The sequence below is a fragment of the Tauraco erythrolophus genome, chromosome 4, assembly GCF_009769465.1.
Source record: "Tauraco erythrolophus isolate bTauEry1 chromosome 4, bTauEry1.pri, whole genome shotgun sequence".
Taxonomy (NCBI): domain Eukaryota; kingdom Metazoa; phylum Chordata; class Aves; order Musophagiformes; family Musophagidae; genus Tauraco; species Tauraco erythrolophus.
This window is the reverse complement of record NC_141468.1, coordinates 4,688,204-4,714,440: the sequence shown is the minus strand read 5'-3', so window position 1 is coordinate 4,714,440 and position 26,237 is coordinate 4,688,204. Positions and strand designations below refer to the sequence as shown.

The 26,237-nt window shown below is 44.7% G+C and overlaps 1 protein-coding gene across 1 annotated transcript in view; it reads left to right on the top strand.

The window, feature by feature from the left end:
- SFMBT2 (Scm like with four mbt domains 2) overlaps positions 1–26,237 on the top strand; it is a 112,508-nt gene that overhangs the window by 68,788 nt on the left and 17,483 nt on the right. Inside the window, exons 7-14 of the mRNA XM_086610041.1 lie at positions 411–512; positions 1,176–1,323; positions 6,478–6,560; positions 10,836–10,962; positions 17,429–17,542; positions 18,832–18,874; positions 19,444–19,514; positions 20,708–20,847. Of these exons, the coding sequence (XP_086466167.1) occupies positions 411–512; positions 1,176–1,323; positions 6,478–6,560; positions 10,836–10,962; positions 17,429–17,542; positions 18,832–18,874; positions 19,444–19,514; positions 20,708–20,847 (828 nt within the window). The remainder of the gene's footprint in view (positions 1–410; positions 513–1,175; positions 1,324–6,477; positions 6,561–10,835; positions 10,963–17,428; positions 17,543–18,831; positions 18,875–19,443; positions 19,515–20,707; positions 20,848–26,237) is intronic.

The window sequence follows — 26,237 nt, the reverse complement described above, 5'->3', positions numbered from 1 at the left end:
TCATATGGTAGCGGCTGTTGGAGGTGAAGAGGCTCTGCCCAGGGGAGACTTTCAAGTAGCCATTTCTCAGACAGGTCCTCGTTTTGGTGAGCGCAGTCTCCTTGTTGACTAAGTTCAAGTTAGATGCTGCTGCCGAAATGGATGTACGTTGTACTTTAGATATGATGGGCTTGGTCCTGCAGATCTGTCCTATAGAAGTGAGGCTGTCCCCTCTCTCTCTGTGTTTGGGTTGACATGAAAAGAACGTAGCACCAGGAGCGCCCAGTTGGAGCTGGAAGTCAGTCTGGTAATCAGTTAAGTGACAAAATCCATCTGGACACATTTCAAATAGATTTTTCAAATGTATCAACCCCTCCTCAGTGGACGGCGCTGACACATGGTGAGTCCCTCTTCCCCATCTCTTCCTGCAGGACCATGCTGACTTGCGAAACCACTTCTTCACTGTGGGGATGAAGCTGGAGGCGGTGAATATGAGGGAGCCATTTCATATCTGTCCTGCATCAGTGACCAAGGTGAGTCTCCAGAAAGGAGGGATGAAAAGAGCTTATTAGGAACCTCTTACTGATTTCCACCACGTTTAAGAAAACTCAGGAGTGTTACTTCATTGGCTGGAGAACACAGTAAGAAATAACTTTAAAATACATGGATGTTCCTAATTAATGGATTGTTGTTCAACAAGCATCACCAGATGGCTGTATGTGCACTTAGCTCTGATGGGGATGAGCATGTCTATCTGCCACTTCCATGCAGCAAAAGGGGATCCCACTTTTATATCTGTCTCTCCTCCATGTATATGTCTTTTCCCCGCACATCTGGTAAACTTTTGAAATAAAACAGCTGGACAAAAGGGGTAGCTGGATATTTAATCCACGCTCTCAAAGGCAAGAGAGAGGAAGACTGCGGGGTCTCTAGGGTCTTCTCCAGTCTCCACTCAGCTATGGGCACACTAAGTGACCCTGAACCCTAGTGCTTTGCCTTGCCTCAGTTTACCCATCTCTAAAACTCAAATCTTTGATCTCTTTGGTAGAAACACTTAGATGAAAAGTTTGAGGTGAGAGCAAGTTATTTTCAGGAGTAGTTTGATTCCAGGGTCTGGCTGTTTTCAGCTTTCCATGGTTCCTAATGTTACAGCAAATTTAACTTCCCATTTTGTTTTCTTCTTTTTCTCCCCTTAGGTTTTTAACAATCATTATTTACAAGTGACCATTGATGACTTGAGACCTGAACCCAGCAAAATCTCAATGCTTTGCCATGCGGATTCCTTAGGGATCTTGCCAATACAGTGGTGCCTTAAAAATGGAGTCAATCTCACACCTCCCAAGGGTTTGTATTCCTTCTCAGTGATTTGCAAGTTTCCTCTGAAGGAAGTTTGACTGTTCTTATTGCCTTTAAAACCGTGAAGCTGTTTGCTGCAGAGCATCACCTCAAGTATCTTGAACCAGAGTAGCTCTCTTGAGTCACTGGGGCTGTTCTGTCTCATACCAGCCCACAAACATCTCTGCAAACACGTCTCGCTGATAAATTGATGTCAGTGTGCTTTGTAGTCTGAAGCAGCCTGCACCAAAGCCTAGTGAATTCCTGTAAGATGCATCTACGATGCTTCGTAGAGAGCAAAAAGAACATTAAAAGTCATATCATACAAGAGGCAAACCAGGCATCTCCCTACAGCATCCACCTTGGTGCAACGCCGAGGCCAAGCAAAGCTCCTAAATCTAAATGTCTAAACTAAACTCACAGGAGTCTGCCCGGGACCGTGTCGGCATTTCCTTAGCTGTCTCAAAAAATCCCAGGCGAGGGCAAATTGCGAGCAGTGGTCAGGTCAGAGCCAGGAGAAACAGCCTCCAACTGTGCTATTTCCCAGCTTCATAGCAGTGCAGTTAATTACTTGCAATTTCAGACAACCACCCGCAGTGCCCCAGCAATATTTCTTCACTTGGAGAATGTGTTGGCTCTCTGGAATCTTAAATTTTTGAAGCTGGCTGGGATGTTGACCGTTTGCCAAAACTTGGTGTTGCTTGGGAGAAAAAGAAATGCCTAAAAAACAAGTTTTGCACACGTAGATTTGTCGTAGTTTTGGAAAAAGTATGTTGCTGCCAAACCCAGGGAAGGGAAGGGTTATTCTCTACCAGATTCAGAGTCTTCTTATGTATATCCAGAGTGTCTCTTCAGCACAGGTAATTTGAAATTCCCACCAAAGTCCTGGAGTCCTGTGCGTGCAGCTGCATACAGTGCATCCATGATTACTCTGTTGCCTTTACTGAATAAATGTGCTGTCTGGATGCTTTAGCTCTCTCCTTAAATCCACGGGTAATGATAATGCCGGTGTAAGTGCTCGCTGATACTGGCCAGAAAAGTTGCTAAAAATGAAAGTAAATTGAGTGTTTTGGTTTTTTTTCCACCCCAAATTCACATGCAGCTTCCCCCAGGCCAGCTAATTAACTAAAGTAGACCATAGGGCAGACATTTCTTTTTACAGGGTCATGGCCTAATAATTTCCAGTCCGTGCTGGTACAAAGCCTGTCTGAGATGGTGTTTTCCGGGTCAGGTGCACGCAAACTCCCTTTTAGATGCCAGAATTTTTAGAAGTAGCTGTATCCACCTCATATCTATGTTTCTCAACTTGGCCAGTAAAGTCTAAAGGAAAAGTAGTCATCTGATGTGGTCTGGTGATTGGGGTCCACCTGGGCTCCTGAGAAAGTGTAGGAAGTCTCCCCTCGTTCCCCTGATGAAAATGAAGTTTGCTTTCTGCTGTCAGGTCAGAAATCCTGGATGAAAGATATTAAAAAAAAGGCATAAGGCAAGTGGCAGATAGATGAACCCTATATATTGCTGTATTTCTCAGGCTGTGTTTGAGGGCTGCATGCCCAAACTGCATCCCAGCACCTTTGGCATTAAAAACCTTTTCCGTTGGCAGACACGCTCTTTGAGTCCCTAAAACATAATCAGGCGTTGGAATGATTTCTTTAAAAAAAAAAAAAAACACACCACAAAACAAAACCAAAAAGCCACAAACCACCAAAAAAGAGAGCAGAGGGAAAGTGAAAAGCATCCAAACCCTCATTGATGGAGCCAGTCTTTTCTGAGCAGAATTAACACCAGCTTTGGATAAAGAAATAAGCAGGATGGATATGAGAGGGCTGCAATGCTGCGAAAGTGAGGAAGGCAGCAGTGTGAGCTGGCTGCTAATGAGCAGGTCTGCAGAAGGAGGAGGAAATCCCACCCTTTCCACCCAAATCCCTGGACAGCCCTACCTACCCTGCGGTTTCCAGAATTGCCCCTCCTTGCACCAGGTTTCACAACCCTCCTGCTTCCCCAGAGCTCACACGTTCCCGACCAACATCACCCTTAACGGAGAGTGTTAGAAATATCTAGCGTTGCCCAAATGGCTCTCCCTGTTGAAAGGCAAGAAGTTCCCGTGGAGCAAAAGGTGACAATGGAAGAAGTTATTTTGCTTTTTGTGAAAGCAAAATTTTTTTTTGCTGTATTCTGGACTTGGGGGTTTTGGTTAATTTATAGTTGACAAGGAAGTTTTCAGATTTTAAAATTAACTGATTTTGTTTCGTCAGAAGAGTGTGCCAGGTTGGAGTATTTGGGTTCAGAGTCCTTTATTTGTCTGATATCCGTTCTCTTGCCCTTTTGCCCATCAGGCCTTTTCTGAAGCCAAACACACAGTAGATGAGTCATGAGCAGGAGGTGCAAACATTTGCTGCTAGAAATAGAGAGCGGTGTTTTCCTGTACAGTGCCAAAAATGAATACCCATTTACTGCTGCTGTATAAACATTGAACAAGCCCTGTTTATATTTATTAGAGCTGGATTTATAGACCACTTCCCTTTAGAGTAACAACCATTGTTCCTTTTTATGAGCTATTAAGAGGGAGAAAAACATTTCAGTAGTGCTCCTGGTTGTAAGGCTTACCAAGGAAATGCCACATCCAGAACCTCCCGTACATTTGCATTGTTATATTTGCTTCTGATTAGACTGCTGGGTTCTTCCATGCTGAGAGTTGAGAGAGCAAACGAAATGAGGTTTTACATATTTGAGGAGCAGCATTTGAATTATGCAAAGCAAATCTTTGACTGTTATTACTTGGACTGAACCTCAAAGGATAACAGTGTGTGAATGCTGTGTGCAAATGGAGGTACTGGGGGCATGGTACCTCCCCGTGTGCTAAGGGATGTAGCGTTGTATCGTGATGCTCCATGAAAAGACCATATACAGGTCCAGGCTTGTTTGAAGCCAGTTCCTGAGTTTGGTCCTCTTGAAGTTGTTCTGGTTGGGCTGCTGAAGTGAGTTATGGCAAACTCTCTAGCTGCCCTCCCGAGTTTTGTTCCTGCTGGAGTCTACAACAAAAGGTCTTCCAGTAATTTCAATGGTGCAGGGCCAAGCCAACAGGTGGTGGTGCGTTGACATCAACTTTAGGTTTTTATACCTCACTTCAACCTTGTCAGTGTGCCTCTTCCATCCACTCTGCTGAGATTTTGCATAGTCTGTAATTAAGATTCAAAACCTGTCCATGAGGGGGTTTAAATTGGAGACGAGAGAACGTGCAAGATGTGGGCAGGTGTTTTGGGTCCCTGAAGGCAACGTGCTCTGGCTGCTGGGGCGAACCCCAGGTGATTTAATGTAGACAGCTACGCCGTGGCTGTCCCCACCTGAGCCCATCACCCTGGCTTCTGCTGGAGTCAGTGGAGAGTGAGAGGGACTTTCATAGGTAATTCTTCTCCTTCTGCAGGAGGACAGACAGATCATTGCTAGATCTGCCTATTTCTCTGTTGACTCTTTGGGGAACCCAGGGTGACAGCTACGGGCATTTCCACTGCAAGCATCTGTGTACGATCAGATGAATCCCCTTCTGACGCGAAGCGATGTGTGCTTCTCCTGTTTTCCATTTCATTTTATGAAGCTGAAAAGTATTTGGCAAACAAATAACTGAAGAGAAAAAAGGAGATGGAGAAGAAGCGGGAAGAAAACACTGTTGCAGAAATTGCTTGTTAAAAAACAGTGCAAGGATTTTTTTTTTTCAATGAAAAATGAACATTCTCTATAAGTAATTGCCCTTTTTTACTTCCCCATGAATGTTTATTTCTAGCTTTCCAATTATTATGCACTTTCATGCCCCACAGAGACAGGCATCTTAGCTCAAGGCTTTATCTCATTAATTTGTTTGTCATGTATGCAGCCATTACGATTAGAAGTTCATCTTATCCCAGATACTTGCATCTTAGCAGTATGCTTGGGACTTTATTTTCAAAATTTTTTACCTCCTTTTTTGGATCTGAGTGACTGATAGGTGAGTCCACTCAATATTCCAGTCCTTTCTTGCCTACAAAAAAATTCATATTTTCATTGTCATAAATGATTCATTCCCATCTGATCTTGAGTGTCCCTTTTTGACTATCAATGAAAAAGACATTAGGGGGTGTTCTGTGGAATGAGGCCAGGCTGAGATGCCAGGCAGGGAGATTGAGAGGAGGTTTTGGCCTTGAGGTGACTCCTGAAACTTTCCAGTGAGAGTAGTTCTGCAATAATGTTGTTAGAGTATCGACAGTATCGTCACAGGGCCCTGGGCAGGATTAGCACTCATTGGCTTCAAGCACTGTCAAAATATAGACTTAGAAGCAGACAAAAAAAACCCTGAAAAGCAAATTAAACCCCCTCTCTCTATCCCTAGAGTTTATTGCCTAAATAACCAGGTAAAAAGAATGGATGAGCAGAGGTGTTTTGTCTCTCCATGATGGGACCGTTTGAGAGATGCTCATATAAATCAAAATTGCTTCCAGTTTTTTTCCTGGAAGCGGAGGCTGAAGGGATCATCTAGTTGCTGAGACTTTAGTCTGGGAGCTGGGAAATCTGTGTTCTTTTTCCTGCTCTGCTCCAGATTTCTATACAACCTTGGATTCAGCTCATGCATGCTGAGCTGCTGGAAAGTCAGCCGTGGAGGGTACATCCATATCAATGAAGAGAGGGGAGAATTTGTCTCATGCTTCAAAAGAGACAATGAATCAGCTTGTGATTGTGCTGGTCCTCTCCCCGACTGCTGCTGAGGGACCCTTGATGTCCATCTCCGTAACCCCATCTTTTAGATAGCTAAAGAAACGAGAAAGAGCTCCATGACTAGCCCCACCTGGAATTTGGGGACCGTAGCACTTCTTGATAGTTATGGCTTTATTAAAGCCTGGGAGGTGCTCATAGGAAAGGGAAAATAAGGAAAATAAATATATTTTACTGCTTTTTAAGGCAGATAGGGAGTTTTCAAAGCAAAATGCAGAAGATGTGTGAGTGGGGGCTGGAGAAGCGTTGGCTCTCATGGTGTATAAACAGACATCCAGAGAACTTGCCTGTTGATACAGCACAGTTTGCTGAGGTGGGATGGGATGCTCAAACACAAATGGTCGTCTGCTCGGGGCAGGTTTTGTGCCCTTTCTCTGGTGTGCAATGGTGGCTGATGGCACTTTCTGTTTTGTCATCCTGCAGGTTACTCTGGCCAGGACTTTGACTGGGCAGACTACCAGAAGCAGTGTGGAGCGGAGGCAGCGCCTCACCTGTGCTTTAGAAACGTAAGCTCTTTTTTTGCCCTTGCATGACTCCTGTCAATCCGTGCGAAACTTGCGCAGAACAGCCGCAGCAAGGCTGTGGGAGATTCCCCCAGACCACCACGAGTCTGTCCGAGGAAGGAAGCTGGAGAAGTGTTTCAGATCTCCATTCCTAAAATAGAAAAAACGTTATCTTACTCTTGTGCTTATCTGATTCATTTAGATTTCCTGCTCTTCATCTCCTCTCTGATTTTGTACAGCACCTAGCACAAGAAGGATCTCAACTGATGAGTACCAGTAATTCAAGTGCTACTTAAGAAAAATAAACTGGGTAAAAAATTGCGTGATATCACCTGGCCCTTTTCACATTTTGGATGTTTTCTCTGGTTGCCAGGAGGATACGTTTAACCAAACCAAATGTGTTTAAAAGCTAAAGTTGGAACTGTTGAGCTCAGAGTGTAAGAAGAGCGATTAACCTGTATGGATGCTCTGGTCTTTGGGACAGTTCATGGGCTTCCTTGATACAGCAACAGTGATGTGAGAGTGAGCAGCACACCATGATGCTGGAGGCCATCAAGATTCAGAGCTTTGGAAACAGTCTTTTGCAGGCTGTTTTCTGGCAATGACAATCTGGCGTGGCTCGATCCAACTGGTATTCATCACTTGGTGAAAGACACATGTAGCCTTCTGCCTTTTCCAATAACCTGGTATTCTTCTTCATGCTTCCATCAACTGGTGAAAGTTGAGATCCTGTCAATAGTAGAAAATGTGGTGGTACCTGAAACGAGCGCAGAAGGGCTTGCAAAATAAAGCCATTTATTTTGGTGGATGAGCCTGTGCCTGTGGGAGTTACATAGGCTTTCACTTTCACTTTTACTTGCAAGTCACAAGACTCGGGGATGGGGTGTTTTCCAAAAGCAGAATGGAGACAGTCTCACAAGAAGAGAAGGCTCCGGGGTGATCTTATTGCAGCTTTCCAGTACCTAAAGGGGGCCTACAGGAAAGCTGGAGAGGGACTTTTTACAAGGATGTGTAGTGATAAGACAAGGGTCAATGGATTTAAACTGAAAGAGGGGAGATTTGTCCTTGATAGGACAAGGGGTAATGGTTTTAAAATAGAGGGAGGTAGATTCAGGTTGGATATTAGGAAAAAATTTTTTACCATGAGAGTTGTAGAACACTGGAACAGGTTGCCCAGAGAGGTGGTGGATGCTCCATCCCTGGAGACGTTCAAGGCCCGGTTGGATGAGGCCCTGAGCAACCTGATCTAGTTGGAGATATTCCTGTTCCTTGCAGGGGGGTTGGACTAGATGACCTTTGAAGGTCCCTTCCAGCCCTAACGATTCTATGATTCTATGATTCTATGATTTAGGTTAGATATAAGAAAGAAATTCTTTACATTGAGGGTGGTGAGGTACTGAAACAGGTTGCCCAGAGAAGTTGTGGATGCCCTATCCTTGGAGGTGTTCAAGGCCAGATTGGATGAGGCTTTGGGCAACCTGGTGTAGTGGAGAGTATCCCTGTGCATGGCAGGGGGTTGGAACTAGATGATCTTTGAGGTCTCTTCCAACCCAAACCATTCTATGATTCTATGACACCAGCTGTGTTTCTGCATGGCCTTCCTCATCTGTGGTGGCCAAAGGGCAGCCTGGCTTGGAACAGATCTTTGATGATGAATTGATGAATTTGAACACTTTTTGTTGATTAATTTAGAAGACCTGTGTCATCGACGGAGTTTGACCTAGGAGTCAAATCAGAGTTAGAATTTCTTTGCCCTGTTTATCATACCATCCTACACAAACTGCTTTGCCTCGAGGGACTTCACAATTCTAAAGTAATTCTAATTCCTCGCTGTCTACAATTACCTGAAAGGAAGTTGTAGGGAGATGGGGGTCGGTCTCTTCTCCCACGTTGTGAATGACAGGACGAGAGGGAATGGCCTCAAGTTACGCCAGGGGAAATTTAGGTTAGGTATCAGGAAGAATTTCTTTACAGAGAGGGTTGTGAAGTATTGGAACAGGCTGCCCAGGGAGGTGGTGGAGTCCCCATCCCTGGAGGTGTTTAAAAACCGTGTGGATTTGGTGTTGAGGAGCATGGTTTAGGGACCCTGACAGTGCAGGGTGAATGGTTGGACTCGATGATCTTGAGGGTCTCTTCCAACCAGATGATTCTATGATTCTATGACTTTTAGCGAAGATTTCTGAAAGCACCGCGGGAAGCTGGACAATGCTGCATCGCACCGATAGAGTGGGACAACTGCTGCATTTCTTTCCTTCTGCAAGCCCCTCTCCCTTTTCTTTATATCTCTTTTCATTTTGTCGAGTGATGGATCTGTGCTCTCAACACTGGCAGCCTTCAGAATAGTCTCTGTGTAATATCCTCCAAAGATTAAATCAGGTCTGAGCACTTTTTTTTCCCTTTTTTTTTTTTTAAGGAGACATTCATTAGATGAACATATGCCTGTTATTCTTTCACTCTCGATAACACAGTTCTCTGCAGAGAGATGTAATCTCCCTGTTGTTGCTTGTGCAGCCCCGCTGGCAGGTTGGTCCATTCGTTTCGTGGCTGTGAGCGGCTCTTTGATAGAAGCTGTATTGCAAACACATCTTCCACCTAGTGCAGCCAGACGTGGTGCTGGAAGTGGATATGCTGTAACTCGTTTTCCTGGAGGGCATATTTAAGAAAGAGAGGCAGTTATGAAATGGATTGACATGACCAAATGCTTAGTAAAATAAACTCCCAGCTAACTGTTTTGCCATTGATTCTGTGTAAATTAGCCTCCAGCACCAAATTGCAATGAAAGGAGCCAGCGTGATGATAAATGACGTTTCCTTGTTGGGTAACATAAAAGGCATTTAAACAAACTCACCCTGCTTTTCTGCAGTCCTGGCCGTTGGCAGCTTTTGCAAGGTGAAGCTGATCTGTGTGCTGAGCAAGGCTTGCCACAGTCCAAGCAATGTTTGAGACTAGCAGCACGTTCTCGAAAGGCCTTTTGATGAAAAAAAAAAAAAAAGACAAAATCCAGAAGTTTTTAGTCTCATAAAGAGCTTCCAGTGATTATTCAAGGTGAAGTGCCCATTGTGCTATGTGCTGTACAAACAGCAGAAAAATCGAATTTGAATCTGGCTTCCTGTTAACTGGATGAGAGATTGGTGTCCTTTTGAGTCAGTGACAATTATTATCCATCCTAATTATTATTAACCAAAAACTCAGCCAAAAAGGGGAACCTTTTTTGTGCTGTTATGTGCAAACAGAGAGATGGAAGCACTCAGAGCTGATGTGTTGCAGAATGGGTGGGACAGAGGGGAGGAAAGTGCAAGGAAAGGAAGCCATAGCATGGCCACAAGTATTGCATTAGTGTGTTTTCACATGGCCAGGCCAACCTCAGACTGAAGCAGTTTGCCAAGGCATCAGCCTACAGCAGTGGTACCTGAATTACTTGAACTGCAGCCTCTCTCAGGCTCCCAAACTCTTTGTACAGTGGGGAATGCTGCATTCTCACAAGCTCATGACCCCACATTTTGGTCCTGTGTTTCTTATTTGGGGTGAGGACCACTCATTTGAGGATCATTGCTGTAATATCTAGCCTGGCTTTGCCTTCACTGGAGAAGAGTGCGAAGAAGTGAGGGCCTCAGATAACCTGTGAAAGACCTGTTTCTCTGGTGCTGTATTTAAGCCTACAGAGGCACTGCTGTAGCAGTAAACACAACTGGCTCCATCTATACCCACCTGCAACCAGTGAACTTATGTACCTGTAGTCTACAGAGAAGGGCCTTGTACCTTGAGCTTAAAATATTCCATGTAGAAAAACATACTTGAATAGGTTACTCCAGTTTCTCCAGCCTCAGTCAGCCTGGGCAGCTAAACGTGTGAAGAAGTTTCTCTGGTCTCAGGCAAGATGGGTTATTGGCTTTACTAGGTTTCTCCTAGCAAGGTGAGTGATTCTCAAGCACAACAGATCTGGGAAACCTCTGATATATGTATATCCCATAAACAGCAATGGACAGCAAATGCATCACTAGCAAGCATTCAAATACATTTGGAGCTGGGGTGGATAACTGCCTCCCAGTCTCTGAGAGTTAGGGATTGGTGTAAACCACAAAATACATTGCTTCCTGATTTGTTGTCATCATTGTTTTTCATATGGATATCCAGGGCAGCTCCATTTTGAATCTGGATGCCTACACACTTCCAGTGAAAAGCTCACTGTGCTAAATTTGTGTTTCCCAGTGGACAGCCTAATTAAAGTCATGCAGTACTGCAGTGCCATGCTTCAGTGTTGGTCCTTGACTCTTTCAGACGTCCTTCAGTCGTGGCTTTACTAAGAACATGAAGCTGGAGGCAGTGAACCCCAGGAACCCTGCAGAGATATGTGTTGCTTCTATCACCTCAGTGAAAGGACGGTTAATGTGGCTTCACCTTGAAGGTATGTACTGTAAAGGCTTCTTGTGTTTGTATGGTTCACTCAAACACTCTCTTAAATTTGTCCTTCATCCTCTGCACAGAACTTTTTTCTCCATCATTTCCTTTTTATACACGTTGATCAATAATATGTTATAAAGAATTATCTTTCCCTGCTGTCTCCATGAGGGAGCCACAAGACCTTCCACACTCCCATCCACGTGGACTCTGTCAGCATGATTTCCATTGACGACAAAAAACTCCTTACTGCCATCATGGTAGACCTCCTTCTTGGAAATGGATGTTTGCCTTACTTGTGTGGCTGAGACTTCCACTGTGATTCCCAATGTGCTCTAATGGAATCTCTTGCCCCGTTGCAACTTCCTTCCCCTTCCCCTTCCCCTTCCCCTTCCCCTTCCCCTTCCCCTTCCCCTTCCCCTTCCCCTTCCCCTTCCCCTTCCCCTTCCCCTTCCCCTTCCCCTTCCCCTTCCCCTTCCCCTTCCCCTTCCCCTTCCCCTTCCCCTTCCCCTTCCCCTTCCCCTTCCCCTTCCCCTTCCCCTTCCCCTTCCCCTTCCCCTTCCCCTTCCCCTTCCCTTCCCTATATGCTGTTCCTCTCCATGGCCATCACGGGCTCTTGCAGGCAACAACTCTATTGTATAGAGTTTAGAAAGCCATCACCCCATGGAGAACACCATCACTGTACAAGCAGTATTAGGAGAGTGCTGAAAAACTAGCAGAGCATAATACCACATCAAAATTCCCATTTCCACCTTTCTTGCAATGAGGTTGCTACAGATGAGCTCATGTTTTATGTGGCTTTGCTTTGAGACTTTCTCCATTCATCTGGGCAAGGACATCTTAAGTAAGTGTCATTTAGAACAACACAGGGATTCTTCTTGTGATTGCTTTAAAAACAATGTTATTTGTAAAGTCGCCAAGATCAGAAAGCCATGCTCATTGAAGTATTTTAATGGGCACTGTGATAAATGATAAAGTTGTTGTAGCATCTATCATTGTCACAACATAGTTTAATTTTTACCCATCAAGGTAACACACGATTGTTTGAAGCTACTGGCCTCATCTGTAAGGGATATAAGAGCTTCAGTTTCGCTTGGAAATCAATAGTAATTGGGTCAGCATCAGCTACAAATGTAAGATGCTCCTTTGCTTTCTTCTGTAGAACCCTGAAAATATCAAAGGCGCTTCTAGTGGCCCTTAGTTCTGCTCATCTCCCACCTCTGTAAGATCTGTGCTTCTGCCTGCTGATGAAGCATAAGGCAGACGTGCCGTCCCTTGTGATCTCAGCCCTGACACAGTCGAAAAGCAACGCCTTGCTGGAACCTTCCCATTTGCAAAATAAAATGCATTTGGTTAAACTTCCATGGCAGAACTAGTTGGTCTTTAAGATCCCTTCCAACCCAAACCATTCTATGATTCTATGATGGTTCAGGGAGACATGATGTAAAAATACCTCCACCCCTTTGTTTGCAATCATATGCTGATAGGTTGATGCTGTGCAACTCTGCTTATGCGTTTTTGGTAGGTGCCACTAGATGTTTCAAGGAATCCCTGAGAGATTGGGCTGATGAAAGAGCAACATCTCTTAAACTCTTGCTATGTACACCCTCAGGAAATATAATGGCATGTTGTCTTCGTGAGCTGGGAGGAAAGCAAGGCATAGTCATATTCTGCAGCCCAGGGAGCAGTGCATGTTGTTGGTATCCCAGACTCTTAAGAGGAGGAAAGGATGGGGAGAAATGAAGCTTGTGCTGGGCTCCAGCTTACAGAGTTGTCCTGCAGAGAGCAGAATCAAAAGGAAACAGAGCAAGTCTTTCCTTTGCCAAAGTCAGTGACACGAGCTTGCTCCATGGGAGCTCTGTAGCAGGAGGTGGGAGGGAGGAAAGGAGTGACCCATGTCTTCTCTGATGGCCCATGGTGTCAGTATGCTGGCTCAGGAGTAATTCTGAAGTTCATTAAAGCTGGGCTGCTGTCAAGCTTGTTTCTGCAAATGCAGTGTGAACCTTCATTCTCAGAGATTAATGCAAGTTTATTTTGGCCCTTCCAGGGTAAAACAGTTAAGAAAGGGTTAATGTGAGTTCAAAACGTAGTTGAGCACATGATTTCAGGAAAGGGCAGAGGAACAGGGATCTGGACAAGGAGTTTTTGCAGAAATCCCACGTGAGATGAAGTCTCAAGCCTGAGCTGCACAAAAAGTCGTCTTCACTCCTCTGCAAGGTGCTCAGCTGTCAGTATTTTGGGGCTGGAAGACAGTGGAAGACAGATTGATACTAACTGTACTGCTTCATCATCACCTGGCACATCACCTTCATCATCATGCTGCAGTGATTGTAATAACCCAAGAAGTATTTCAGCATCTGACAATGTGCAGTGCCATTGGTACAAGAGGAAAGGTCTCTAATCAAAGCCCTTAAGGTTAGTAAAAACATTGTCAAGAACCTCATCTGTGCTCGCAGCTTGCTCTAAAATATAACAAGTGCAGATGTTCTGTGGTGTTTAGCTCCACAAAAGTACCATTATATGGTAGTCAAGGCTTTCCCAACGTCTCTGTGATAAATCCCATTCTCAGAGATTTGTAACTCAGTTGCTACCTAAAGAGAGATTCCTCTTGACCTAAAGGTTGGCAGCCCAAATAATTGATGCTTCTCGTGTCTTTGCTGCTAATCCTCGTGATTTGGGCTGGCTAAGATCTGGGGAGAGCAGAGCTGCAGGTATGTGCCCGAATGCAGCAGAGGTGGGGGATGTAGGAGAGCTGGGTTGTCCTTCTTCTCCTTTCCTGACATAGAGTGGTCACCCCAGGAAGTTTGTCGTCTCTGCAGTTATCTCTGTTCTTGTTTGGGGTAGAGCTGTGTGCAATGATGCATTTTGGTTTTTTCATCCAAGATGACTGGTTGCCTTCTGACTTGAGGTAGCAAAAGCTCATCTGCAGCCTGGTCTGGACACGGGGCAGATATTTTTGTTAAAGAGCTGGAGTCAGAGTTTGTTTGAAATTCAGTTCTCACGAAGGCTGTTGTCGAATTTACACAGATCTGGTCAAGGAAGCTAGCCCATTTTGGCAACTCCCTTTTTTAAATACCCAGGTGCTTTCGCTTTTATATGCAGATTTTATGGGGGCTGAGAATCCTTTTGTTGTTTTTTCCCTAAGCTGTAATGCTTTCAGTATTATATAATATATAATAGTGTTCACTAAACTCTTATAGCGAATAGGAAGTTCTGTTTCTTGGATCTTTAAATCAACTAGTCCCCCAGACCCTGGGTAAAGGCAGGGAGAGGGCCAGACATTCCCACCTTGCTCCCCTCCCTCATCTCTTTCTCCCTGCCTTTTACTCTTTTAATTTTTTAAACGACATTTTTTACAACTTGTCATAAAAAAACCTGTGTGCATCTCCTTGCCTTTTGAGTTCTGATATATAGATACTTCACGCTTGGTTTATATCTCAATACCAGGAATAGAATGATCTGTAGTAAAAGGAAAAGATGCAAAAGACTGCAAAAAATGAAAGGAAATCTTTTTCTTCTGTTGAAATACATGACTACAGTATGCACAGCGTTAGGCTAAAACTAGCATTAAAAAAACCCACAAAACCCTGCTTGCAGAGCTGTAAAATAAACGTGACTTGAACTGTGGTGTGGTTTTTTTTCACTCCATTAACACGCTATTGTTTCTCACTGATTATTTATATTCTGGTAGCAGCAAGACACCCCAACTACCATGGGAGCCCCTCGCTGAAGACCTCGGGTCCCACCATCCGTCATGGGCACGGCTGAAGCTTTCATTGTTGCCCTCCCAGTTTTGCTGTTTGATGGTCTGAACTACAGCCATAAAGCAGGACGCAGCAGTTTAAGCAGCGTGGAGTTAGACATGAGGGAACGTTGCTTAATAAATCACGCTTGGTACAGTAGCAAAACTCTGGAAACTTCAGGGCGAGCCTTTAATGAGCAGCAGTATAGTTCCTCCGTGGTGGAAAAGCAGCGTAGGGCTGATCCGAGACCGTGCTCATCCCATCCCATCCCATCCCTTTCTGCTGCTTTATTACTCATCATCTGCATTGTTAATTTTTACTGGTTCGTTTTAGATTTTAAAGCTGAAGCTTTCCAGTGTGAATTTATACAAGTCATAATGTACGCTCTCTTGCACAGCCTAGGAATTTGAGGGAAAACCCTTTTGTTAATCACTTCTCCGGGGAGATTTTCCATAATTTTCCCTTTGAGAGTTTTCTACAGTTGCTGCTCTATTCCGCCCATCCTATAAGATTCATAGCAGGAGATGGAAGTTTTCCTCACCCTATTGCCAACATCCCTGTTCCCTTCTTTTCCATTTTACCTCTCATGGACATTTCTTAGTCCGAGAAGATGGCAGCATAAAATGCAGCAAGCGAAACTAATGAGTCTCAAACAAGCTGTTCTCCACTCCTATGAGCGAGGCCAAACGAAGCAGTAAGATGTTGGAAGTGGAAGGCAGGGTTATCAATCGCCGGAGGGGGGAAGCAGTGCCCGGGAGGACAGGGTAGCTGTGAACATGCCTTACAAGAGGAGTAACGGTGTTGCAAGGAGAGCAGCCATTATGGTGCTTCCTTGTTCATCAGGGCAGCTGCTACTGGAAACCCAAAATTTTCCCGTTGCATCTATTGGAAAGTACATTCGATGTGTTTATTGGGTCAGAATAACATCGTAGAACAGTTGCAGTAATGGAAATAGTGGATTTTCCCAGATCTGGTGAAAGTTCAGTGGGGACTGTGTTGCTCTCTTGCTCTGTTTAGCCCTTGATCCGTGGCTTGCTGACTTTATGCATGTCTTGCCACTGACTTCAGCAGTTCTCACATCAATTTCTTGGCTGGATTTGTGACCTTAGGTGAAATTTTGCCCGCTGGAGAGTGCAGCTTCTGTCAGGTTCAAACTGAGAAATGACCTCTTGGTATTTCCTCGTGGAGGGAAATGGTTTTTGCAGGGAATGCCAGCTGCTGAGACTTCATGTCAAGGCTCGGCTTCTCATATGAGCAGGTTGTGTCCACTGTCATGTGCCTTCATCCCATCCTCTTCCTTTCCCTGTATCTGGTGAAATAAGGACTATATCTTCAATGTATGATCTGTGAACATGATGTAGGTCTCAGAGGAATACTGTGAAGACATCCATGAATCTATGCAGACATCATGATTTCATTTTTTTAATTATTTCCTCCAGCAGTGTGAGCACCAGCACTTCTTTTCCTCCTTCTTTTGGGTTTTCATACAACCACCCACTCTCGAAGTGCAGCAAGTTTATTACTAGAGACAAGATTGATCCAAACGCTGTGTCTCAGCCTCGATGCCATTCCCATCACAAAGTTCAATTACTGCTTCAATTACGCTGCAAGCCCTTGATGAACATTCATTAGTGGGAAGATCCCCGTAGTCATCTAGCTGTGCAGAGTCAAACACTGCTGCATTAAGCAGGAGGCAAAGATGCTGTAACAGATGCAAAGGCGATGATGCTGCGGGGGAAGCTGCTGATCCTTTGGTCTCTTTTATTAGGAAATCATCTCATGCTGGTGCTGGAACTATAGGTCTTATGGTGGAAATGGCAGAGGGGGGTTGAACTTGCTGGCCAGGCTTGTGTCAGTGCAGATGGACTTGAGTTGGAGTAACTAAATGGTATCTTGACTCAGGACCCAGAGTTGTTTTCAAAAGACCTCAAAGCCAGCAGGGATATTTCAATTTGATGCAGTGGGCTTTGAGTGCAACCCTCATAAACCAAGACAGGAGACTGTCTTCTAGAGCAGACATAATAACCACACTGGAAGAGATTTGCTTTAAGCAGAGATTTTCAGTGGGGTTTGGGAGTCTGTTGTGCCAGATATGATGCACTATCTGTAGTGCATCTGTTCCACTTGGGGTTTTTATACTGCCTCTCCCTTGTTGGGTTATCAGGTCACGTTGTAGTGAGGAGCCCTAGGAGAATTCATGGCATCTCTGGACAGAAGAGTGGCCATCTCTCACCTTTAAAAACAGTGACTCAAGGGCAGAACTACACGAAAAATCTCCGAGGGGGGTCATTGAGGCATAAAGGCTTATCACATTAGGCACCATCATGTTAAAGTGCAAATACACTTCCTTACGAGTAAGAGGAAGCACCCAGCTGCCCTTCTGCTAACTTGCTTGTGCAACTCTACAAAAAATTCAAGAGGTCGTTCAGGCCATCTTGTTGGGGAAAGTCATGCATGTTTAGCCTTACTGGCTTTTGGCTGCTTCACTGCATTCTTAGAGGGCTCTTAATGGGGGTTTTCTCTGGAATCACATTGCGCTGTAAATGCAACAGCCTTATCATCGCTGTCTGTGCAAAATTGAAGATGAAATGATGCCTGATTTTGATGCAGGGAAGCAGATTTATTTTTGTGTTTTCCATCGTTTGCTTCCCTTGGTTCGTGATGAATGCTCAAATGGCTCTGAGCTCGGTATTCCCATGTCTGAATTACATTATAAATTTGTGTTTATAGGTTTACAGATGCCCTCTCCAGAGTACATAGTTGATGTAGAATCTATGGACATTTTCCCCGTTGGCTGGTGTGAAGCAAATGCTTATAACCTAACGCCACCACACAAAGCTGTTTGTAAGTATATGGAAACCACAAGCAGCATAGATGTTGCATCAACGGGTTTGTCTTACATCTGTAATCTTGTTTTTGAAACTACCAGCCTAACTAGCAGACTGGTAACCAGGCTGCAAGTGCACTGTAATAAATAGTAATAAATCTAATTGGAGACCAGACTCTACAGCACTGGTATTATGCAATTTGTACTTGCCTGTGTGATCAGTCCACCTAAAACTGGGATTGTTTACACTGGGAAAGGCTGTTACGTGGTTTGGGATTGCATGATGTGGGTTGTGGGTTTGAGATGGAGTTGTTGGAGTGAAACCGGGTTTTGTTGCGCTGAGCCAAGTTCACTCAGGCAGCTGAGCGAATTAGGGATGCCAGACCTCAAATTGGAAAAAAATCCATAAAATACAGGGTGGAATGGACATAAAGAGGCCGTCCAGGTGGTCCCTCTCCAAAACACGATCTGATCCATCTAAATTGAGAAATGTTTGTTAGCGTCCTGTGGTGGAGTCTCTGCCCTTTCCCAGGGTATTTGTCCCTTTATTTCACTGCCCTTACCAGCTCAGAGATTTCCCTAGTGTTTAATTTAAATCTCTCTGGGCACAATTAAGCCCTTGGCGGTTTTTCCTGCCTCCAGTGCATATTAAGACTGATTTCCTGACCTTCCGTTTGCATTTGAAGGCAGTTGTTGAGTGCTCAGCGACTTGGTGTTCTCCTCTTCCTCTCGGAAACTATCCAACCCCCATCTCAAGCCACCAGACGAAAAATTAGCCTCGCTGTTTATATTAATTAACATCTGAAAGGCAAAATTTAAAACGTGTCAACCCTTTTGAAGAGTTAAATATGCTTAAGTTAAAAATCAGGCAGCCGGGGCCTAATTTGGGAGAGTACTGCTATGGCAACATGATGCAGCCTTATCGCAATTTATAGCTGGGGATAAATTATGCTGGAGGTAATCATGCTTGTAAAATGTGATCTTATCCATATGTGTTGCTGTATGGAAAAATATTTGTGTTTTTATTTCAATTTTTGTTTTTTATACTGATCCCATAAACCACGATATTAGCGTTCCAGAGGAAAGATTAAATGTATTATTACATCTTTAAAGTAGGTTTTAATGATGTAGTGACTTACTTAAAAAACACGGAGAAAAGACGGCGATAGTAATTAAGTACCATTTCATTGTGTTAGAAGTCATTTTATAGTCAGTGCATTTATACAGCTTTTTATGCATTATGGGTATACTTTATAGGACAGAAGAGTACAAAACTATTTTTTTCTTCCTTGCTTCATTTTTGCAGTGCGAAGGAAGAGAAGAATTGCAGTTGTGCAACCAGAAAAGCAGTAAGTTTTTGTTGTTTAAGGGGATATTTTTACAGAGATGGATCGGGTCTTCCCAGGGAGATAACACACAGCAGCTGAGTGACTTTGCTTACTGCCCAGGTGCTGCAGCAGAGTCGACAAAAGGGTTCCTTTGAATCCAAAATGTGTGTGAACGTGTAAGAAAGCCTTTGAAAAAGAAATATTTTACTAGCTGGGACTGTGTAGCCAGTGTCTGATGGCCAGTAAGGGATGCTTATGGAAGATGGACCGGGAGGGCATTTCCCCATCTCTAGCCTTTGCAGTTTCTAGAAACTAGAATTGAAGGGATTTAAGCGTGAATATTTGCAGCCTGAAGGGCTAAAGCTCACAGACCAAAGTATATTTTTGGAAGAGAGGTGGATCTGGCTCCTTCTTCTGCCATGCATTGGCCCTGGGCTATAATAAACGATGTGGAAGGGGGGTTGCATTTGAGTTATCTCCATTCCTTGGTCCAGGCAGGTCCTGGTGTATCTCTCAGTCCAGCCTGAAGGCTGATTCTGCCCCGTTGCCCTGTCTGACACTATTAAATACACTGAATTGCTGTTTAACAGGTTACCATCCACAGTGCCTGTTGAGAAAATACCTCATGACCTCTGCCCGGTTCCTCAGCCAGACACAACAGGTAAGGCTGCTCGGCACCACCAGGGTCCCTATTTCAAGGACCCGTTGCCTATATGGAGGGAGATGACCCCAAAAAGGAAGCAAATGTGTCATACAGGTGGGGAGATGGAACCACATCCTCAGGGAGTGTGAGGTGGTGAGGACCCACCAACAGTGCGAGGAGTCTCTAAGACACAGCGTGTCAGGGTCTGGTCCTCCATGTGTGAACGTTGTGTCTCGTGGGGGTTATTGGAGCTCCCCTTCAGCTTGCCCATTTCAGCTAACGATGTTAGGGCCAGGCTAATGAAGCCCTGGTGGAGATGGATGTGACTTTTTAATTGGCATCAATGAAACTGCTTACACCAGGACTTAATGGGTCCCTGTGTTAGCATCAAGACTGTGTGACATGGCTGCTACTTCTGCTAAAGGCAGATTTTTGTCCCCCTTAGCGATGGCAGGAGGCTCTCAGAGTGCAATGGTCATCCAGTTAATTGTGTAGACTCAGCAGGAGGGGCAGGTTTTAACTCATTTTGTTTCAGCAGACTGCAGGACACACGTTGGCATCTGAGCCAACATCCCAGGGCCCCGTTACAATCAGATGGGGAGAAACAGGCTCTTTTTGGTTATGATAACCGAAAAGCAGATAACCACTTGGATAGCACACGAACCCCATCTAGAAGTACCCACTTCTCTCAGCGGGCTGTAAAGGAGCTCAGAGTAATTAGCCCAGATAAAGAAAACTGTTCTGTAGACCCATGTGGGGTCAGGGGAGTGGCACCACAGTGCTTACTGGGTTGGACAGTAGCTGAAGAGGGGTTTGTAGAGCTCTCCACCTGAATTTTCTCCCTGAGCCGATTCCGTATCTGTGAGAGGCAGCTAATACGTTGCCTTTCTGGCAAGTTACAAGTCAGTCACTCGCATCCATCTGTCATGCGAGTTATGAAAGAGCCTCAGGTCAAGTTATGAATGAAATCCTTCCTCGATTCTCTTTTTAGTAGAGGTGTGCAGCCAAATCAGTTGCTATTAAATCATTTGCTTTTCTCGTGTCAGACAGGTTCAAGTAGCAGAGGCTCCTCTACCTTCTATCTCAGGGAAGACTTTTTGTGCCTCCTTTACTCTTCTCCCCTCCTTCCCACATCTAGGAGGAAGAAGAAGGACCCTTGATCTATTGTACAAAAGTGCTACACGCACATCAATGCTACTTTCTCCTTGCAGGCACCATCAATGGGAGATACTGCTGCCCCCAGCTCTACATCAACCACCGCTGCTTCTCAGGTCCATATTTAAACAAAGGCAGAATAGCAGAGCTACCTCAGTCTGTCGGGCCTGGCAAGTGCGTGCTGGTCCTCAAAGAGGTACGGCTCAGCTATCTTTTGGGGGGATTTCAGGGGAAAGCATGGGTCAGGGGTTGCCAGGCCCAGAATTTGAAAAGAATGAACCAAAAATTGTCCTGGAGCTCTGTAGCAGTTTCCATAAGTCAAAACCGCCAGCTGGGAAGAGAGGGTAGGTATATGCATTGCGGGTTTTGATGGGAGAGGTGACATTTTTGAAACATGAGGAGTTCTGTTGGTTGGGAGCAAGTTTCATCTAACTATGTGCAAGATAACTCATGTTCTGACCGGAGCCATCCCCAGAGAGGACCTCTGTGGTTGTTGCCATTAGCCGGTTTCTCAGCATCAACAGTGCGTTGGACCAGCAGATTCAGCATGGGTGATATCTTCGTATATGTGACCATGGTCTGATGGAGCCCAATCTACTTGAGATGAAAAGTGAACAGGATAGAAAACCAAGCAGGGGTGTGTGCCATGTGCTGAGTGGAAGCTGTGGTGTGCCCAGCTCTTGTTGAACGTGGGTGGGTTAATCCCATGCAGGAGGGATGGCAGAGCACCACTCTGTTCACTTCATTGTGACCCAATCAGTGCTTGCTTTGAGGCAAATCCAGAGTGTTGAGTGCTTGCTGTTGACCTCAGAGAAAAGCTAGCTTGTTGGAAAAAACACATAAATATTTTCCACAAAGATTACAGTCCGTGTACAGATGAAAGATGACTGCAGGTGGCAGAGGACAGCAAGATGGTACTGTTGGATAAGCAGGGTGCCATTGGTGTCTTGGACGCAATTTCAGTTTGACTTGGGTCTTCTAGAAATCCAGATCTTCCAGCTTTCAAGTCTGTACCTATATGAACTCCAGTTGATGTGGATGCTGGGGCATATCTGAGCTCCCTCTGCCCTTGGTGGAAAAGCGTGGGAACTTCTAGGTGTCCGTTTATCTGATGTATTTGCAAGACCCGCAGTGCCCAGCTCAGGGTGTTTGCAGTTGTCTGAAAGGAGATGAATCCCAGCCCTCAAGAGAAACACCTTAAAGGTGAGATTCCTCCTAAATCACCCACCACTTTTGAAAACATCTCCGTACTGTACTGTAGGGTGACTCCTGTGTCCCCATTCACTTCATCATCTACGTGCACTGCTTCATATACAGTTATCTTGCATGGTTGAAAGCTGGGCTGTGAAGACAGCCCAGTAATCCAGCTGCCTGTGCAAGTGGGACACTTGGGTCTCAAAGAAGCAAGTCCAGAGTAGCCCTCAGCAGAAAGCAGGAGCAAGTGACTGCAGAGCAAAGGATGACAGCTGCCAAATTCGAAAGCAAGTCCATAGCAGCTTGCTGGTGGGGAGCGTTGGTGGTCTGCTACTACTTGGAAAACAGGCAATGAAAAAGCAACAAGGGGAAACAGGAGGCATTCACAATTAATACTTACGCTCGCGTTTCTTCCTTCTTTCCTCCTGGAATTTGGATCTTAAAAACATAACCAGTGCAAAGCTTCTGCCAGGTACTTCCCCAGTATCTTAGAGCTTTGCTGCATAGACCAACACCAGCTTCTCCAAATTCCTCAAGAATGGGACCAATTACCAACTGTGGAAACCAGCCTGAGTTTCCTGTAGAAACCTTCTTTTCTCTTGCTGTGCCTCCTTACAGAATTGCTTGCTGAAGGAGCAAGTAGCAGTGTCAACGAGACATGAACATCTTGCTTATGGAGACATGAATGATTTCCCAAGGAGCAGGACAATGGCAATGGCCCAGCATTGCTCAGTGTTATTTTGTAGATAAATTCAAATTCGTTCTGGCCACAAGGACCAGATCTGAATTCTGGAAAGGGTGAAGAGAAGTGCTGCAGGAGAGGTACACCTGGTTCCTATCAGCTGCTGCCAAGACAAGAGAGGTGTCAGCAGCTCAGAGAACCATGGGCTGGGATGAGGATGGGAGTACCCGCCATGTGGAGGAGGCAATAAGTGGCAAAGACAACATCCCTCCATCAGGGTGAAGATCTGTAGCAGCTGCCGGAGCACCCAAAAGGACTGCAGAGCTGAGTGGTGAGAACAGTGCAGGACGTATCTCCTTCACCCCAGGCCCACAGCAACAAGGCTTTCCACAGCTGCAGAGCTCACGAGGGTCCCCATCCCTCCGAACTGAGTGTTGGTGCTGAGCTCAGTGCCTTTGTCTCGCTTTACACTGACTGATGATGTGGCCCCAAGAATGCAAATGCGTTATAATTATCTCTCTCTCACTATATAGGAAAATTGCAGGCCATTGTAAATTATGCATCAGCATAACTTGTCTGGAATAGATAAATTATACATGGGCTTTACTTTGGCAACACACAGGGGAGGGTGGGAGAGACAACTCGAAACAACAGCTATGAAGGAGGAGCGGAGTCGGTAGCAGTTTGGTGAGAGCTTTTTAAATCAACCTGGTCTCCAGCCATAACTCTCTGCCTTTAGCGACGCTTCAGTTAAACATCTGTGCCAGTTGCCAGCCAGTTCACAGCGGGCAGCAGTCTCCGTGACGGAGATGCTGTTGTGTTTGGCTCTGATGGAAACCCCAGACTAAAACCAACTGAACAACCAGCTCCTGCCATGTTCCCTGGCCTGGATTACCTACAGCAAGAAAAGAGCAGATGTCCTCTCCCCACAAGCACCAGGTGATGGGAGATCTTGCTCCTGGCTGGATGCTGAGGGAGTAGCTCCCCATCCTCTGCCTTCCTCCACACTCAACCATGAGGGTTATATCAAAAAATGCAGCATAATTGTAGTTCATGATGCTCCTCAGCCCTCTTTTCCCCCAAGGTCTTGTCCTTCCTTACCTCCATCACCTCCATCATGCAGTGAAGCATCATCCTGGATCCAGCTCCAAACAAACTGGTGCTACTCACCTGCATGCTAATAGTGTGCAAGCTACGATCAATACCGCTTGGCTCTGGTTTAAACAACATCAGGGGACACCTTTGTAGTGTGGAGTAGGAGCATCTCCTTCCATTTGAGAAGTATGGGCTGTTCTCACCTGGGGTGTTGGGAGAGAAGCAGCACGGATGGATTTGCTTTTGTGCAGCATCTCTTTTCCAACAGAACAGGCATTTCTGCCAAGCTCTGCATTGTTACCGTATGCCCCCCGATTTCTGCCCGATTGCTTTGTCCTAGTGTTGAATTCAGAGGTTGTGAGCTCTGCAGGGAGGAAATTGCTAAGGTGCCTTCAGGAGTGGCAGCCCTTGAGCAAGGTTTCCCAGCAAAATCTTGAGAGCAATTGCCACTTCTTTGGTAGTATGATCAAAAATACTGATTTTAATTCTGTTCATGTTTGTGTGCATGTGTGCTTGCATCCATGCAAAGCCTTAGGTGAGTGACAAGTAACTTGTGCTATCTAGTGCCAAAAAATTTTAAAAGCCTAGCTGTTCATTATTCCTGGTGCCAGCACAAGTTTCTGCTGGGACCAGTGTTTTATTGTGGTTTCTTTCCCCCCAAGAGGCAAGTGAGGTGGAAATGACTGTTGTTTAACATCAGCTGCAAAGTTTATCTCATTCCTGGGATACTTGTTTGGAAAAGAAGTTGAAACTTGGAGCCAAATACAGTGGAGACATCAACTATTGCCGTCCAACAACTGCATCTGGGCTGAGAAATAGTGACTGTATCGTAGCTAAGATATGTAATAAATGCCAACTTTAAGTTAAATTAAAATAAACACCTTGTCAGCCTTAGGTTTAGTTCTTGGGTCAGATTATCTAAAAAATCTGAACAGTTCTTCCATCTACGCCAAAAACTTACCATGGCAACACTCTAAAACAAAATGAGGTGTCTTCTTAAGACTTTGGGTGATCTATAACCCACCATATCTTAGGGAAATAAGCTGTAAAGATTAATTAGCCTCATTGCTTAACTGTTCTTGCTGTTTTTAAGACACTTTGCTCTTTTTCTATTTAAAAATAAAATGGACTTAAAGGTAACGTGACTGTCCAAGTGATGCAAACGAGAAATCAGCCAACAGTTGTGACGGAAGCCTATTGCACTCTGCAACTTGAAGTTTTTGGAGCACAGCACGACTTCTTAGGAAAATTTGCATAATTAAATCATGGTGCTCAGAAAATTAAGTAGCTTGTACTGAGCCTTAGGTGTATGATTGAGCTGGGCAGATAGCGTTATCATTAGTGATCAGATACGGTGTTGGAATTGCAGAAACCTCTGTAGTCTGGAAAGATGTAAACCGTATTTCTGCAAGAGGGTTCACTGATGTCCTCCTCAAGACTGCTCTGTGGACATCAGCTCATCTGTAGTAGTTCCTCCAACTTAGGATCTGGACATCTGTATTTTTGAAATGTCATGGACTGTCGTAAGCGTGTCAACACTTAAGTGCTACAACCTTGACTATGATAAAAGCTCACTTCTAGATCTTTGATCATCTGTTTAAAGAATCTCAGAAAACTTTTTTTTGCTTCTCTCTCCGTCCCACAGACACATCATTATTCCAAGTAAAAAAAATAACTGTTTACTGTCCTGCCTGAGGCTAGCCTGGGAGTTAGACTCCTCCTGTTAGGTGAGAGATGTGGCCTCATATGTCAGATAGAGGAGAGAAATTGAGTTTCTGCTCATAAAGATGCTGATCATTGGGCTCTAGAACAGGAGAAGAGGTGTGATGGTATTTTAAACTGCCTGAGAAAGCTTCCTCCAGGGTTGGGACCATTAACAAAGAGGGTTGGAGAGATGGGAAATGTGTGAATACCAAAAAGCTGTGATGGGAAGAAAGGTGCTGAACTGCCCATACACGTCTAGACGTGCTCAGAAAAGGGCCCTTGTGCACTTGAAAATCTATGACATGGAAAACTTTATAGCTACGATGTCAGGTGCTTATAAGGTTGGGTAGAGTCTTGTGGTGGTGCTGTGTGCTCATGCTCACTGATGTGACTCCAGCCTACTTGACTCTGAAAATCCAAAGTTCAGCAGTACCAAAATGAAACCTCACAGATGTATAGCAGCAAAGGCTGGTGTTATCTAATCCACCCCTCTGCTCTAAGGCATCGCTGGCTGCACCCAAACCATTCCTGATGGAGAGGGCTGAAAATAAACTTTCAAAATCTCAGACTGATCACACTCCAGCCAAAGGGAATTTAGTGAATCAGATGAATATTTGACCAGTCTGATATGGGTGAAGTAACTTTCTATCTCCAGAGAAAGTTGGAAACTGGTCTAGGTTTCTTCACTGTTTTTCCTTTAATCACAGTTAGTTTTTCCACAAGAACCAGTGTTCTTGTTTCTCCCAAGTGTTTAATAGGGTGTAATATGAAACGATAATGTTGTTAGAAGTTAACACTATTAACATGATGATGAACTTCTGCTGTAGGGTAAAATGCCAAACCCAGTGACTCATTTGAGATACAAGAAGAGTAAAAGCCAGAGGTTTTAAGATATTTTTTCTTCCCTTAAA